The sequence below is a fragment of the Balaenoptera physalus genome, assembly GCF_965194825.1.
Source record: "Balaenoptera physalus genome assembly, chromosome: 9".
Taxonomy (NCBI): Eukaryota; Metazoa; Chordata; class Mammalia; order Artiodactyla; family Balaenopteridae; genus Balaenoptera; species Balaenoptera physalus.
The window spans coordinates 13,657,399-13,675,014 of NC_138888.1; the positions used below are offsets into that span (position 1 = coordinate 13,657,399).

At 34.1% G+C, this 17,616-nt stretch overlaps 1 protein-coding gene and 1 long non-coding RNA gene across 3 annotated transcripts in view; both read left to right on the plus strand.

Moving 5' to 3' along the window:
* Positions 1 to 16,689, plus strand: part of RGS17 (regulator of G protein signaling 17) — a 100,034-nt gene extending 83,345 nt beyond the window's left edge. The window contains exons 3-5 of one of the 2 annotated variants that reach the window (XM_082474984.1): positions 892 to 981; positions 2,453 to 2,687; positions 11,081 to 16,689. In XM_082474984.1, the coding sequence (XP_082331110.1) occupies positions 892 to 981; positions 2,453 to 2,687; positions 11,081 to 11,269 (514 nt within the window). In that variant the 3' untranslated portion in view covers positions 11,270 to 16,689. The remainder of the gene's footprint in view (positions 1 to 891; positions 982 to 2,452; positions 2,688 to 11,080) is intronic. The other variant, XM_082474985.1, reaches the window with a different exon arrangement.
* Positions 1 to 17,616, plus strand: part of LOC309667003 — a 1,042,512-nt gene that overhangs the window by 756,695 nt on the left and 268,201 nt on the right. The gene's annotated exons all lie outside the window — the stretch shown is intronic.

Here is a 17,616-nt window from a genome sequence, read left to right on the forward strand (position 1 = left end):
TGGCTTTTCCAAGGCCACTGAGTTATCCTTCCCACCCTGCTTCTTAATATCTGCCCACAACCTCCTCATCACGTTGTCTGCACCTAGAACCCTGAGTGTTTCACCCCACGAAGCTGCTCAGCTACAGTTTACCTGAATCAGACAATTCTTATTCTTGTTCTGGGTTACTAAAGCCCATAGGATTATCCTAGCTCCTGTAATCCTGTAGAATTCCCAAATTTATGTCCCAGAGACGCCTCCCACTCAATGCTCTAATATCCAAACCCCAAACCCTGAGAGTGACTGGCTTTTCCCTCTTGAGATGTTGGAGGTTTACTTAAAGGGATGAAAGGGCAAAGAAAAAATCAAATATAAATCCTGTCGCTCGAACTTGAGTGGATGGAGGAATGATGACAGAAAACCTGGTCTGCAGAGAAGGGTGATGTGAACTTAGCGAATTCTGTTGTAGACTCTGATACACTTTATCTTTTTAGCAATCGATGGGGGAAAATCAATGGAAAACAAACTATGAATAGAACTAACCAAAAATCAAAATGGCATTACACTAAAGAGTAATGTAATGATATATATCAAATATTAAAGCATATAACCATGTAAGTTATCTCGGAGATTTTAAGTAATTTGAATTATGCAAGGATGAAGTCAGAATGTATAACAGTATCCATTTTTTGAGGTTATGATTTACTTTATTTTATTAAATAATGATTCTCTTTCCTTTAGTTGACATGGGCTTACCCAACATTTAAAACTGGTATTGCTCTTTTTGTACTCTAAATACTCTCACATAGTTGAAAATAAAATTCTTCCATGAAATATTTTCCTGGAATTTTTTTCTTTTCTTTAAATAATTGGTTTTCCCTCGACAAAATAAAGTGTTATACTACATTACAGCCTCACTGTTAGGAATGAAGAAAGAGGGGAAAATGCAGGAAGACCCACACATACCACAAAAATGGAGAGTATCCAGGTCCTAGAGGAATGGTGAGTGTGATTCACGTTGTAATTGTGTGTTGCATGCACGTACTGTGTACATCTACCCAATGCTTAAACATAATCTCTTGCTTCCCAGTAACTCCTCAAAATGGTTTTGTGAAATGAATGTATACTTAGTCTGGGAGATCTTTTTTTGTGATTGCAACTGCTTTTTATCCCTTTTTTTTTAATTAGCTGTGTTAAACTATCAGCTAAAACATTGCTTGAGTTTATCCTTCCCTTTTAAAAAACAATGATTGATACATGAATTAACCTCCCCCCCCCAAACTGCCCTAGTTCTCTACTTCCCTTTTCTAAGAATATTTTTAAGTTGTTCTCTTTATAGAAGAGTCTAAAACACACACAAAAAAGATATGGAACTACCTAAGTCAGTGAGAAAGGGCACCCAGCTGTTCCTCGGTCCCATTTCCATTGGAAGGGACTCTAATTAAGTATTTTCTCCAAACTGAGAAGTTGAAATGCAGTATCCACAGAATAGAATTAAAATACAAGCAGATTATTTGTATAATGATAGGTGCTTTCTTTTTCTACTTCTTATGAGAAGGTTTTAATTTTGATGCTTCATAGTAACTTTTCTGTCTTTTACACTTTTTTTTAAACAAATGAGGAAGTTCAGACATCTTGGAATAGTAGCAAATCTATATAAAATATTTGGTCAAAAAGGTAAGAAAAAATAAAAGTATTTTTTAACCAAGCGCATTTTAGGTTGGAAAATTATTAAACAGACGAATGAATGGCAAAGCAAAATCAGGACCAATTTAACCATAAGGATCTCCAAGCTTCTCTCCTTTACTTCTTTGATGTGTAAGCAAAGGAAGTAATAACTGGTGGTTTCTGCAGGAAAGTAGTCGCTGAAAACCTGAATATAGATATCTAAACAGTCCCTGATGTCATTATAAATGTCCTGTGCTTTTCAATTGTGATAACTCCATTCATAGGTAACAATTCAGTCATAATAGTTACCAGAATAATTATTAAAGTTTAGGAAAATATGTGACAAGTGCACACAATATATTCTTATTTTTGATTCAGTGAAAAATGAAAAGACAGAGACCAGAGATGAAAAGAGAAACTGTATCTTATGGCTTGGAAATTAAAATCTACATCAGATGCAAAGAAAAAGGTTCAGTTTGCCTTTCAAAGTAATGCATAGACTTGCAGTAGATTGTTTGGGTTCAAAAATGCCCAAGCTTCATTAGGAATCTATGATGACCACGTGCATAGCGTGTGTAGCCCCTTGCTATTTGAATGCTTGGCTCCCTAACACACAGCTTGTACCTACACGAATTTTTGTCAAGACCCAGAAATAACTAGCCCAGTCCTGGCAGATGTTTGCCGGTCAGGCTGGACTGAGTCTCAATGACCACTAGATGGCAGCAATTGAATGGCATTTCTATCTGCTGCTCACCATCCCGGCACCGAAGTTGCTTTTGATAACGGCCCCATTCTGTCTCTGCAGCCAAAACCCCACTTCAGATGAAGTCTTGTCCTGGTCTCAAAATTTTGACAAGATGATGAAGGCCCCGGCGGGAAGAAACCTTTTCAGAGAGTTCCTCCGAACAGAATACAGTGAAGAGAACCTACTTTTCTGGCTTGCCTGTGAAGACTTAAAGAAAGAGCAGAATAAAAAAGTAATTGAAGAAAAGGCCAGAATGATATACGAAGATTACATTTCTATACTCTCACCAAAAGAGGTAAAAATCTGGAAAATATTGATGTGAGCTTCTTAGACCAAGGATGAACCTAAAAGGACTTCTGTCCAAATTGAGTAATGAATGCATGGGGTGTGGACAAGCTAGAAGTCTTGTCTGGGTAGATAATCTATATTCCATTCTGAGAATCTACCTGAACACATGTATCAAGGTTAGGTCTCCCCAGTATGCTTTGATCATTTATCTCTAGCTGAATCATGTGATAGTCTACTTACTTTTCAGAACTACCGTTAGGAAGCCTGGTAATACAATTTGCCATGACTTAAAGTGGAAAAGAACAACTTATTTTGGGGCAGTGTTTCTCAAAGTGTGATCCCCAGATCACCTCTATGGGAATCACCTGGAGCATTTGTTTGAAAAGCAAATTCTCGAGGCTGACCCAGGACTTCTGAATCTGAATTTTGGGAAATAGAGCCCAGGAATCCATACGTTTAACAAGCTTTCCACATGCATACTAGTTTGAAAACCTCTGGTATAGGGGGAAAAAACGAAAACAAAAGAAACCCTGCCATGTTGATGCTTATGATAGAGTTTTTACAGAACTGAAGTATGACCCTTTAGGACCCATTAATATTCTTGGCGGAGAGATGTGTAATGGCAATCATTTTACTTGTTCTGGTTTTCCTGTTATTGTAAGTGCAAGCTATTTTTCCCATTGCCAGAATGTACCTGATAAACAAGGAACCTTTCAAGCAACCGGATTGACACCGTTCCATTAGCTTTCTAAAAATCAGTTTGCTCCAGAGAAACGGTCCCGCTACCAGAGTTAACAAGCATTTGGTGAGGGAGGGGCTAAGAGTGTGCCTGGCCTCTGAAGTGCCGAGTGACTGAGTTCCAGCGGGGCTTTTCAGAATTTGAACTTAGAATTTCCTAGAATGCCTTCTCTTCTGCACGCCACCCTCTTGTTGTCTTTTCTGTCTCTCTTAATCCACTGTGATTTTACCTGTGCATTTAAGTGTTCTGACCTGGTGCTGTCTGCCTCCGGACTTTATTCTCCACACCCCTCTCCTGCACGCGGACGTTTATTACATCCCCTAGAGACAGGCATCTGTCTCCTCCAGCACTTGGTGCGGCCCTTACCTTTAAATCTGTAAGATGAGTTTGCATCTGGTCTATCAGCTCTGTGCTTGGGATGCTATATAAGCTATTTCACTTCTAATCAGGTATACCTAAGTAATTTTTTATGGATGTATCCGTTCCTGCCATTGGTATTCCAGAGTACTCCAATAGCATCATTGTCTCTGCAAAATGAGAAACCTTGAATTGGATACACAAAAGATTCTTATTTTTTTATTTCCTGCATTAACATAGAAAAAGTATTCATAGAAACAAGGTGGGGAGAAATTTTTTATAGCCTCAATACATTTATGACTGATGCCACTTTGCATTTCTAACGCCATTAAAATTCTACATCCTAAGAATACATTCTTCAGGTTTCTGGTCTCTAGAACCTCAGCATCTAACCAGTTCTACTTGAATTTTATTAGTATATCAAGTTCACCTTCATTTTTATTTAATATTGCAATACATGGCAAATATATCAAATACTCCAAATGTGCCCCAAGATGTGCTTCTCTTGTCCATAAGTACACATAATTACAGAGTCTTTGGGAAGATTATCTATCCCATTTCTCTCCCCCAAATATGTAACATGTATAATTTGAAAATGATTATTGTTTAAATTATCTAGTCCATTCTTTTGAACTATGTATCCTCTTAAAATGATGACTGTCCCATTTTAAAATAATGTTAGTAGAAAAAGTACTCTCTATATTAAGTACATACAATTCCTTTATTTTACAGTCTCCATTTTCTAATTTTAAGTTTTTATGGGAAACACTTCCGCATTGTTCTCACACCTCTTGATTTTCAGATGTCACTCATTGATGGAGCTTTGTAGGATACTTAATTTTCACAAAATTACTTCTTCTCTGGGCCACAGTTTAGAGATATCATAGTTATTGATTACTGAAATATAAATTATTGGATTTTCATTATTTTGCAAAAGTAATGGAGTTTTGTTTTAACCAAATTTCTTTACTTTGAACATGAGTTTCACCAACAAGTCATTAAAATATTATTTCCTGAATAAGAACTGACCTTTCCTAAATTAAATAGACTAATATTTAGTGTAATAGCCATATTTATTCTCTCCTTTAATATTCTCTAAATACCAGAGACAGAGGTGAAATTCAAATTTTTATCATTTGGTTACTTGTTTGCTGATATATAAATAACTCTCAGCATAGAATCTAAGTTATTGGACTGTATGAAGTACCTTTGTTTAGCCAACTGATTGGTCTCCTGTCAACATAGTAATTACACTTATTATTTAGCAGCAAAATTGAATAAACCCCAAGTAGGCAATTATAAAAGATAATTGTTAAAAAGTTATATTTTAAGCCCACGTATAGATGTATTTACTTTTGAACCAAGTCAAATGACTTGACTCACTGATATACTCCCAAAATGGCACTCACTTTCTAGCTATCCCAGGGCCCTTTCCAAAATATGATATCTCACTGACCTTCTATGCAAAAACTTGTCCATTTCTAATCAACAATACTCTGCTAACCGTTTAATGATACTGTGTTATCACCCTTCAAGTTTTGTTTTCCACCACTGGAGAGAACACATATCCCATCCAGAGAGCCCTGACTATGTAGTAGGAAGAACACTGAACTAACACTCAGGTGGACAGGATTCTACCTGTGCTCAGCTCCAACTTAATTGTGTGGCCTGGGATAAATTAGTTCACTTTTTCTAGGCCTCGGTATTCAGTTGATTTGTTTATAAAAATCAAAATTCAAAGGGGCACAGAGGATAGTAAACCAAATCCAGAATGGCAGCTGTAAGGCCCTTGTGGTACTACTGCATTCTCCCCACCAAATGTCATGGCCATTAGTCATGGTCTTCCTCACTGCTGTACCCAGATTCAACCTCAGAGTCTGTCTTAACATGGTCCTCAGAGCAACCACTGCAAGGCAATCGGTGTTGGGAATCTACTTCCCACTTTGGAGCCAATTTGTTTCTACTTAGAATATTTTTAAAGAATATGAACATTTGAATCACTTGTAAAATGGTAATAACTGAATAACTGAAAATTGTCAGCACTTTGTTCTTAACCAGAACCTCAGTTTTCTTCACTAGACTTTCATTTTACCTTAATTAGATTGGGTCATCATGTTCCCCTTTGTTAAATGTTGAGGAGGTCTACATTCTTAAAATTATATATACATAGCATATTTCCTTCATGAAGCCAGAGTGCTGAACGTTACATTTCGTTGTTTCAAGATCATGTTATATGCATTTTTAATAATTTGGACATTATATTATAAAATAGATGTTTACAATCAGGAGGCAATATAACTTCCACTCTTGGTATAGCATACATTTCAAGAGGGGAAATGACCAAATTTTAAATTAAAAAAAAAAAAATCTAAAAACAAACAAAAACAACATTTCTTTCAAAAGTGAATTTTCTTTTTTGTCCTCAAAGGGAAAACAAATGGACGAAATAAAGAGGAATTTAAGACTAATAGTAGCCTTGCTATGCATCGCAGATGCCAGTGGCAGCTTATATTAAGTATTGAAAAGACAAACCCAGCAAAATAAAGAACTTTAATAAAAAGTCTGCTTAAAAGTTATGACCAACTTAAACAGCATTGAGCTGTTGAATAAAGAAATATCTATAAATGCTGAAACAACTGTAAGACTTATTGGAATTGAAGAAAACTATGTGTGTTCAGATATCTAGTGACGGCATTGTCCTTAACCAGGGCTGTAATCCAGCCCCACCACTTAACCATCTGTTTAACACTGAGCAACTCACTTCAGTGCTCTGCAGCCTCAGATACCTTGTTCTGTAGAATGCGGGCATGGAGAAAGCTCAAAAACCCACTACATCTATGACTTTCAGGCTCTGCTGAATGACAATTTTTATAGTAGTAGGAACTGTTTGCTTCTTCTCATTTCACCCTACACTTCCAGTTGCTATCTGGGAGAAAAAAGCAAAAAGCCTATTTAAACACCAGAATTATCTAAACATAATGCTTATGTGAAAGACATGAGGGTCCTATGTGTGCACATAGACAGATGTTTCTTCGTGCAAAATCATGTGAATTTAGCACTTTCAATAATTTAAATCAGTTTTTCTAAACAGGACTCATGATTGTACTTTCCTAGATTCGTTTCTTTGTGCGTGCATATTATCATTCAAAAAATATTTATTGAGTACTTCCTATGAGCCAGGTACTGGGCTAGATGTTAGGGATATGATGGTGAACATTAGCCTATACCTTATGGAGCTTTCATTTTAGAAAGACAAATCATGTCAAAAACAAGTAACTAAAAATCGTGATAAACATTATGATGGGGGTGGAGGTCAAATGATGTAGTTAGAATAGGGTTAGTCAGGTAAGGTCACTCTGAGAAGGTAAAATTCAAGTTGATACAAAGTCTAAAGACATTGGGTTTGAGGTGTCATTATACATATGCTCAATTATTATTATCATTACTATTATTACTTCACACTGGGCTTAAACTTTGTTGTTGACAAAATGGTCTTATGTATATTATTACAATATAAGTCTCACAAGAATCCTTTAGCCTCTAGGACAGATGGCACCATTTTACAGGAAAGGAAATTGATTTTCAAAGCGGTAAAACAAGGATATTAGAATTATATCTGGTAGAGAGAGAACACAACCCTAAGATCTTCTGATTCCAAGTGTGATGCTCTTCCAACTACAATATGCTGATGAGTTATTCCATTGTATTCTATTCATGATACTACTATGGATTTCTATGAACCCAAACTTAGAACTTGAGACAGGATAAGAACTAGTAACCTTAACCACATGTCTGAACTCTCCTTCAGAAACAAGATGAACTTTCCCATCATTTGTACGCCATCAGGAATATGGTTACTCCACTTTATCCTACCAGTGATCTTTGGTCCAAGAAATACATTCCAATAATCAATCTTATTTGTAATTTATAATTATTTTCAGTAGAAATAACCAACACAAAATAATATGACTAAAAACACACATGGTAAAAGTGTATTAAAACAGATAGGAAAATCAGATAGCCTTCAGATCTGTAAAATTTTACATAAGAAGACCTAATTTAGTTAAAATTATAAAGAACATTTCCAATGGCAGAAACTATAATTGGTAAAATTGAACGTGGACTTATAAAGGAAAAAGAAAAAAATTAATCAGAATTTTACTTAGAAAATAATCCTAAATAAAGCAGCTTCAGTAAAATTAAAAATAAAGTGGAAAAAAATGGGAGAAAAATTAAATCATTATGTGTAAAAAAAATTGTTCAAGGAATTAATTGACTTAGGAGGGTCTTTATGAGAGTAAAAGACTTTTAGTGGTAATTCATCATCTTCAGTACAATTCCACCGAAAAAATGTCCAAAGAGTCAAAATTTCCATTGCATCTTGATGGCTAGAAGAGGAAGACAGGGTCAAAACTTGGTGTGCTCCCTTTTGGCAATAGTGACCTATTTTACATGAATTGGCTCCATTGCTAGGTAATCTATCAAGCATAGTATATAATTCAATTTGACCCAGATTTTCCCAACCACACTAGAAAGATTTCTGTTTTCATCCTCCCCACTTTACCCCCCATACTCTTGTTGAACCTTTAGCTTCCATTTCATTTTCCCCCCAATTAGTTTGTGGAGTCGCTGGTGCATATTTTTATGTTTGCAAGCCACGTGCTTTTCTTCTTCCCTGTCTCCTACTCCCTGTGGGAATGGATGCTTCCAAGTTCATTGAGTCCTGTCACAAAGTCACTTAACGCCTTTTTAAAGCTTCAGTTACCACCTCTCAACACTGCCAACATTTCCAGCACTGCTAAAACTGCCAGTTAAATGCTGCCAAGTCTATCAGTGCTGTCTTGTGCCCTGTCCCACAGTAGTAGATCGTTTTTTAACTGTTATTGCTGCAGTGCATCCCTCCCTTCACCCCACCTAAATGGGAGTCTGTGAGGACTAAGAGAAGAATTTCCATTGCCCAAGGATAGCTCTTGTCTTGTGCTACTCAACTTTCTCTTCCCTTAGGATGAGTTCTTTACAGGAAACTCCTCAGTCCTATGCATTAGCCTTACAAGCCATCCAATCATGGGTGAATCCTAGGGTGACAATGGCTCAGGCCCATGCTGGGATCTACCCCCACTAACTTGTACTATAGATGTTCCACAATCGAAGCACAAAGATGCTACAAGATGAAACTATAGATTGTTATGCTCACGGGGTTTATCCTCGTTGTTTGACCTCTCTACACTTCTTTTGACTGACAGACAACCTTTTCAAACAAACAACCAGATATTTAGGAAAATATTTTATTTTTTAAATGGAAATAGCAAATGTGTTTTTGTTACAGATTACTAAATGTTGAATGGTACTACTTTCTGTACTGCATTTCACTACTGTTTTTAATTTGCCAAAAAATTTTTTTAAATTATGCAATGAAGACTCAACACATTTAATAATTCAAATTATTTTATTTCTCTGTCTTCAGATAACTAATATTATTCCAGCTACTGATAAACTGTTATCAGTTTATCACATGTTAAATATGTTCAAAATATGTGTTAGGGAACATATATGTTAAATAGCATACATTTCATTATGCTATTATTTAAGAAATAAACGACCTCTTTCTTTATCACTAATCTAATGTTTCTTTCTCCAATGAAACAAAAAGTTCCCAAGTTTGAAAGTAAGAGCACCATTTACAAAAATAATAGAATGTGTTTGTTAAGATTCACTTGACCATAACACCACATTTCAGAATAAGATCTATCAGTTTAAACTCCAATGTCAATATTTTCCTTTTGAGTAGAAAAACAAATGATATTTTTAAATAAAAAGCTTAGATAAAAATTCTGTACTTTTTATTACTTGGTACTTGATGATGACCTCATATGGCAGTAACACAGAGAATAAAACGTAAACGATCCATTTCCAGAACATCTTTTCTTTTTTTCTTTAGAATTTAGAGAGAAGAATATATAGTTCAGCCAAGAAACGTTTAATTTTTTCTATATATAAGTTAGTCTAGCTAAACCACAGAAATTTAGTCTGCATCACCATTTCCCGACACATCCTTCCCTAGCAGCCATCCCTGGTGTGTATCAAGGAACCCAACGCCACATGGGCTGTTGAGCTCAGGCATCTGGGGACACCAAATGGAATATGAGTGGCTTCCGTCATTGGGACTGTTTCAGATCCCGGGCTTAGTCCAAACAGTGGGTGGGAAAAGAAGCCAAAACCAAAAAGGCTTTTGCAAAATGCTTGTGACAAAACATTTAGCTATAAATATGAAAGGTTTGTATAGACCTGAGTACATCATGAGACAAATAACTGTGGATGACAACGCCCTAGTCTTTGTTCAACAGTGAGAACTATGGACACCAGTCAAGACTCAGAGGTGGTTTGCCTCTTAGAGGGTTTTGCTAACATGTCATTTCAGGGCAGATCTTAGTTCTCTTCCCGGAGTGTGCATTTATTGGTATTTAATTTCCCCCCCTTTCCATTCCAACATGCTCTACCAGTTCCAACCAGATTAGCATTTAGGGAGGAAAAAACCAAAACAAAACAAAAAACAAAATTGAATCACTTGCAGAATTTAATTTCTTTACACTTTTCAAATAACACTGTATGATTAATGGGCACTCTGAATTCCTACTTACATTTCTCCTTTCAAAGATTGAATTTCAAGTAAATATTCTGCTTAATCTTTAGTACAGAGACCTTTGGATGTATTCCTAGGTAAGGACTACAGAGTGTCCTATGCCCTGCCGGGTAGATAGAAGACCTGAAGAACGTGTGCTGTCGTTCTGCTCTACTCAGCCCTTCCACATTCCTGGTGTCCTCCTTCTGACATGGGAGGACTTGTTGGGATATGAAACTATCGGGAATCAGCACTTGATATACATGTTAAGTTTTGACGGAGAACTACTCGCTGCCAGATTTTTATATTGTTCCATCAAGAGAGTTAGCCCAGCAGTCTCATAATAGGAGGACGTCAATTTGTATTCTGGCCAGGGAATTCTCTAGCACCGCAACAATGAATAGAAATTGTTAAAAAACTCCTGAGTGAATGCATAGAAAAGATACATCCAAGTAAGCCAAGATATCTGAACTAAAATTCTGGTTTAAAAGTTGGTTTTTGTTTGTTTAATTCAACTTTTCAAGGAGAAATGTATGCAGGGTTATCACGTAACCTTTGAAAACATAACCTCAAGATTTTAGGTTTACTCTTTGAGGTTCCTCTGAAATATCATGAACCTATAGTTACTTGGTTGAGATCTTTTGAAAAAATATTATTTAATGTATCTGCTCTTATTTCTTTTTAGGTCAGTCTCGATTCTCGAGTTAGAGAGGTGATCAATAGAAATCTGTTGGATCCTAATCCTCACATGTACGAAGATGCCCAACTTCAGATATATACCTTAATGCACAGAGATTCTTTCCCAAGGTTTTTGAACTCTCAGATTTATAAGTCATTTGTTGAAAGTACTGCCAGCTCTACTTCTGAATCTTAATTTTTATTTTTAAAAAATCATTTTGGAGGGCTGGGATGAGAAATAAAAGTAGTTAAATAACACCTGAAACTGAGTTCCTGGAGAACTACAGTTTAGCATTCCTCAGGCTACTGTGAAAATACAACCATATGGTCTTTGTCTCCATTTTTTATCAAGGCTATCCATGGTTAAGTTTGGAGAAAATACCACATGAAACAATGAATTGCCAAATTAAGTTTGTTTTGTTCAACACGCATTCTACTTGCAAGCAAACTGTATTTGTAGGTCCTATGAACAGTCTCCTAGTGTATCCAGAGACTGCATGTGCAAAGTAAAACTGCTTCATTTGCCATGTAGTTGTTAATATTTAAGCCAATGGCATAACTTATATCTGTATTTAAGGACTTCTGTGCAATATGGTCTTATAGAAATAATTGCCAAAAAGTTGGCTGTGGTTTGCATTTTTAAATATAATCTAAGACAGAAAAAGCCAATTTTTAAATTGTAACTATGATATTCAACATGCTATATACTGTGCTCAGTACACTAATTTTGAAGCCAATATTTCTGTACATGAAAAAAGAGCTATTTATCTCTGTTTGTTGGAAAATCCTAATGGGGAATTCCTCTGGTTGTTCACTGCCAAAACTGTGGCATTTTTATTACGGAAGAGTTTACTTCATATATATATATATGAAGAAAAGAGAAAAAAAAAGCACAAAACAATTTGAAGATATTCTATCTCAAAGACAAATCAAAGAGTGATATTGTTTTTAACTGTAATAGAGGAAAATGAATCTATGTATCAGATGTCCAATACTGTAATTAATTTATTAAAGACTGGCTCTCCAGTTCTAAAATGGTTGTGTAAAGTATGTACTTTAGCCAAAAAAAATAATAATAATAAGCTTGATAACTTAGTTTTGGAATATAAAGAAAGGATTTAATAAAGGAATGCCTATATGTAGCATCATAAAACATTTGATGAATAGCATCTGTGCTGTGGCATATTTTCCTTGAAAGTGAAATCCAAGAAAAGCTAAGTTTTTAAGCAAGAAAAGTTTTATAGGGGTTCTCTAGAAGATAATTCTCTACTTCAGACCTTAACTGTTTTCACATAGTATCTTAAAAATGACTTATTTAAAAAATGTTAAAACCAAACCATTCTGGTCCATAATTGAAAGGCAGTACAGTGCTCAAATCTTTTAGCTGCCGTATTATTTTTTATATGTACTACTAAATCTTTAAGACAAAAAATACTTGCCTGACATTGGCACGTACTTTTGACATTCAAGAAAACAGTATCCTATCTCGCACACACACACAAAAGTCAGTGTCATATTTATATCAAGGTGTTACATTTGAATATTAATATCCCCTGGAGGCTATTTTTTTAATCTTAAACTTAATAAACACTGAGTAACCTAAAATGAAAGTTTTAAAAATATTTATATCCACTGAGAATACTGGCCTTATATTAAGGATATTAAAATTATAAGTTTCCTTTGTCATTTTTTTAACTACCTCTCATTTTTTTAATTTATTAAAGTTTTTTTAAAAAAACAAGTTTGGGGTTTTCTTTTTAACATTTCTTTTACTTGAAAGGTTGACATCGTAATTTTCTTTTTCCATGAAGTTAAAACATTTCAAGAATTGCTTTTTTAAGTGAATTTGATTTTCTAACTTATACAGAATTCAGGAGATATGATTAAAAGGGCTATTATCTATTCCCTATGCAAATATTTTAACTGTTGCAGTGTTTGACAAAATGGGATTTAAAAAAAAAAGTTTGCAGAGTAGAAAACAAAACGTTCTGTTTACACTGGCGTTGCTGACTATCCTACTATATTCAGCACTTTTAAATACATTATTTATGAAAATGTAATTAAAATACAAGATAGAAAATATTTATAATGATCATTTCTTTTAACAAATGCGTGTTTCTGTCTGAAAGTGTTAGTGTGTTAAGACATGCTTTATCCGTGTCAATTAGATATTTACTATTTGAACAATAGTTTTCAGTAAAATGGTGAAAAAAGATAGCTATGAAGATGTTTACAAAAAGTCGTATTTTTTTCCTAACGAGTGAAGAAAAAGCTAAAAGAATCATCACTTCTATTGTGAAGTTTATTGTTCCTAAATTATCTAATTTTTTTCTTGATTAGAATTGAGTTTGTTATGCTACTATGCTGTATACACATGTATGTTGTAATATCGTACTCGTTGCTGTGTTTGAGGCACATGACTAGAAAATATGTAATATACTATGATACACTGCATGCATCAATCTTTTTAAATGTAGACTTTATATTCTTGTTGTTACTATATATGATGGTGACTTGCTAGTCATAAGTTATCTTTATAAGATACTTTGGACTATTAGATGAATTGTCTGTTTGACAATACCTTTAATATTTTACCAAATGTAAAAGATAAGGGCCCTTATAAAGAGTCCTAATCTCTAACTCTGGGCATTTGTAGAATACAGATTTTGAAGCTAGTATGTCCTTTTGAAATCTGATTAGGAAGTTGTGTTGAGAATGATTCTAGAGTAGATTTACACATCAGATGTTGGTAACCATGCTATGTGAGATTTCCATGCTAAATTCCTATTTTCAGGGGAGGGCAGTGTTTCTCTTTTAATTTCAAAATGTTTAAAGTTTCCATGTAAGAGTACGTCTGTGTATTTGCAACTCTACCAGTTTTGAAAGTATGGTATAATTCCTTCAGTTTTAATTACAGAGCTATAATAAACAAAAAAAGCCCTCAACTGGTGTCTATGCTACCATTCCAAGAGCACAATATTTGTTTTGGTAGAGTTTGATTTTTCCTAGTGAGTAAATTTCCTCCCTGGGGAAAAATTAGCACTTTAGAAGGTACACTTTATATTTTACATTGCCAAGATATCTTTGTATACTGTTAGAATCTGCTAATGCACACAGAAAGAGGTTAATGCTCTTTAAATAATGCCTAACTTCAGATGTGTCTATAATGGAAAGACAAGTAGAGGATATAGATTATATATGAATATGTATACATATATTTATATAAATTGGAGAGATTTCTTCAGAGATGGATCTTGAACATAGATCACACTAACAATGAATGCATGATGCTTCTTTACTCTGGATAACTATTATTATGTTACCTAAAGGTAATACAGACGTCCCGACAGTGTTATAGGGCAGCTCTAAGCACAGCAGGTGCACTGGCAAGAGAACAATAGCAAAACACAATTTTGATATCAACACTATGAAGTGCAAAAATCAAGACCATAATGTGGTCATTTTTTTTTTTAATTTTAAAATATGTACATAGGATGACCAGTTCTGATATTTGGTCATGGTGCATGGGGTGTTTATTCGTATCCTTTAATGCTGCCTAGATTCTTACTTGTGGAATGAAATGTGTATCATATATTTACCTGATAGCTCAGTTTTGCAAAAAGACTATAGAAATAGGTAAATAGTATTTATTTATTAGGGGCAAAAAAATACACTTTCACCCCATTAAGCTGATTTAAAATAATACCTGATTCTTATTTTTTGAATTTATCCATTTTTTTCTATACACTTTTAACTTACATTGAAAAAAATGTCATATTGTAATTGCAACAAACTACATTTGCCAAAAAAATGCAATATACCAGATGTGTTGAGGAAGAAATATACAAGGAAGAAATTTTAAATACAACCAGAAAATAGGAAACTAAGCCACCTAAAATTTCTTAGATCCAAAATGTCTATAGATAGAACCCTGTCAAACTTGAGTTTTGAAAACTTTGCATTAGATACATTGGCAAATTATTTTGAAAAGTGGTAAAGATATTTCCAGAATTTTTTTGGTCCGTGTATTTATGTTGACAGTTTATGACCTTAATTTTCATGGTTTTCAGACACTTATATTTGCATGCTCTTTTCAGTTTTTTAAAAATTTCTGACCAATATAAAATGTTTGTTCTCCTGAGAAAACAATACTCAATCTGCAAAAAGTTTAGTTACTCCTTACTTGCTGCAACTTCAGATATTTACCAATGAAACTGATACCAAAAACTTGCTTCAGATCTTCCCTGCAGCACTCTTAGTAGTATCCTTGCAACACACAACAGTGCACAGAGCGGTAAGTTTTGTTTCCAGATACCAGGCTTTAATTATAAATTTGGTTTCAAGTTATGTTTCTGTCTCATGTGACTTTGGGCAAATCACTTATCCTCTCTGAGCCAGTTTCTTTATCTTCAAATGAGGAATATAATAATTTACAGGATGGCCATGGGAATGAAATAAACACGGAAAGAGTAAAGTGTTACATATAATATTATTATTTTATCAAAGTTCTCCAGCTCAATAATAATTCCCATTTTCAAGAATGTATGTATTAAATGCCATTTTAATGCACTTTCCCCCGATTTTTTTCAAACTGTACTTTAAAAATCTGATTTAATTATTCATTAAAAAAATACAACCAAGCTTATTTTAAGACAGAGGAATATATGAATATGTTATTGCTTTGTTCAATAATGTGATTCAAAATCACTGTTCTCAGTTCACCAACATCACACTGAAGCTACAAACAAGAAATATGTTTCTTTCAATGACACACACACAAAGATATATATAGATGTGCATATGCATATGTGTGTGTATAATATTGTAGGTTTAAATCAAAGTTTAAATAAGAGAAATTATTTGAAAATTTTATTTCTACAGGAAATAAAACATTCCCAAGGATAGGAAGAATATAAATATCAGTTAATTTGCCAAATAAATATGTGGTGGTTAGAGGTAAAACTAAATTAAAAGAGATTGGCCTGTAGAAAACATTGATACTGGCACAGAATAGAAAGCATTCTTTTTACTATTAAGGTAGTATGATTTTTTTAAATAATTTTATCATGAAAATATGAAAATAAAAGAATAAAAGGCAGTTGTATGTCCATAAACTTTTTCATTAAACCTTTTATTTTAGAATAGTTTTAGATTTACAGAAAAATTGCAAGGATAGTATAGATAGAACCCATATATGACACACCCATGAAACATTTGTCACAATTAATGAAACAATATCAATGCGTTATGAAGTCTACACTTTATTTAGATTCCCTTAGCTTTTAACTAATGTCTTTTTTCTGTTCCAGGATTCAAGATACCACATTACATTTAGTCATCATGTATCCTCTTAGCTGTGACATTTTCTCAGACTTTTCTTGTTTTTGATAACCTTGGTAGTATTGAGGAGTACAGGTCTAGTATTTTGTAAGACGGCCCTCAACTGGAATTTGTCTGATCTTTTTCCCACGATTAGACAGGTGTTACCACTTTTTGGAAGAAAGACGGCAGAAGTGCCATTCATATCACACCATATCAAAGGTACATACCATCATTACGACTTATTATTGTTGATGTTGAACTTCATCACCTGGCTGAGGTAGTGTCTGTTAGGTTTTTCCACTGTAAAGTGATACATTTTTTAAGAGGGTATATTGGACGTAAATCTACTGGACATTCACACTGAGATAAAAATATTCTGAGCGGATTCCTCAGCATTGCTACTAGGTTCCATTAAATGACTGCTAACCAATACTATGAAGAAAATAAAATGAACTGGAAATTGATAAGGGAAAGTAAAACTGCAAAATAGTGTTAGCTTCAATATTCACTTAAAGGAGGTGAAAGTTAACTTTTTCCCTTGAACTACCTGTATAATTACCTTAATCCTCTGCATCCCTTGGATAGTGAAGATTTTAGTTTTACTGTCATAAAAGGTAATCTAAATTGATGATCATTTTGCTGAGTACTTTTCTATATTGCCTTCCACTGAACAATGAACACTGAATACTGGAATAATGTAAAAGGCTTGATTTTTTTCCCCTTGCTTTAAACTATTTGTCATAAATACAGTGTATCTTGTATATGATTTTAGGATGTTTGCTAAATATTAAAAAGTATATCAATGTGTTTGGTTCTGTAAAATTTATATTGAACGTGTGTAATTTTTTCTACCATGTTCATTGTACTTAATAATCTATATCCGTATCTTGGACTTCACCAATATTTATTAGTGGACCATAAAGAAATTCTGAATGCATGAATATAACTTGAGACGCCATGTTTGGTTATTTTGCAATGCCAGAATAACTGTAGGTACTTATAAATTGAATAGATAATCCAGATTATTTTTCCACCAACTTAAGTTGTTTTGGGTTTTTATGCCCCCTTCCTTGAATCTATTTTATTATTCTACCTATGTACAATAACAGACTTCCTGAAAATGCTAGAATTTCCAACATGTAATAGAATTTGAGCATGACCATAATGGAAAAAAATTCAGAAATCTCGAACAGTGTATATTTCTTTGAGTTTTCAAAGTAA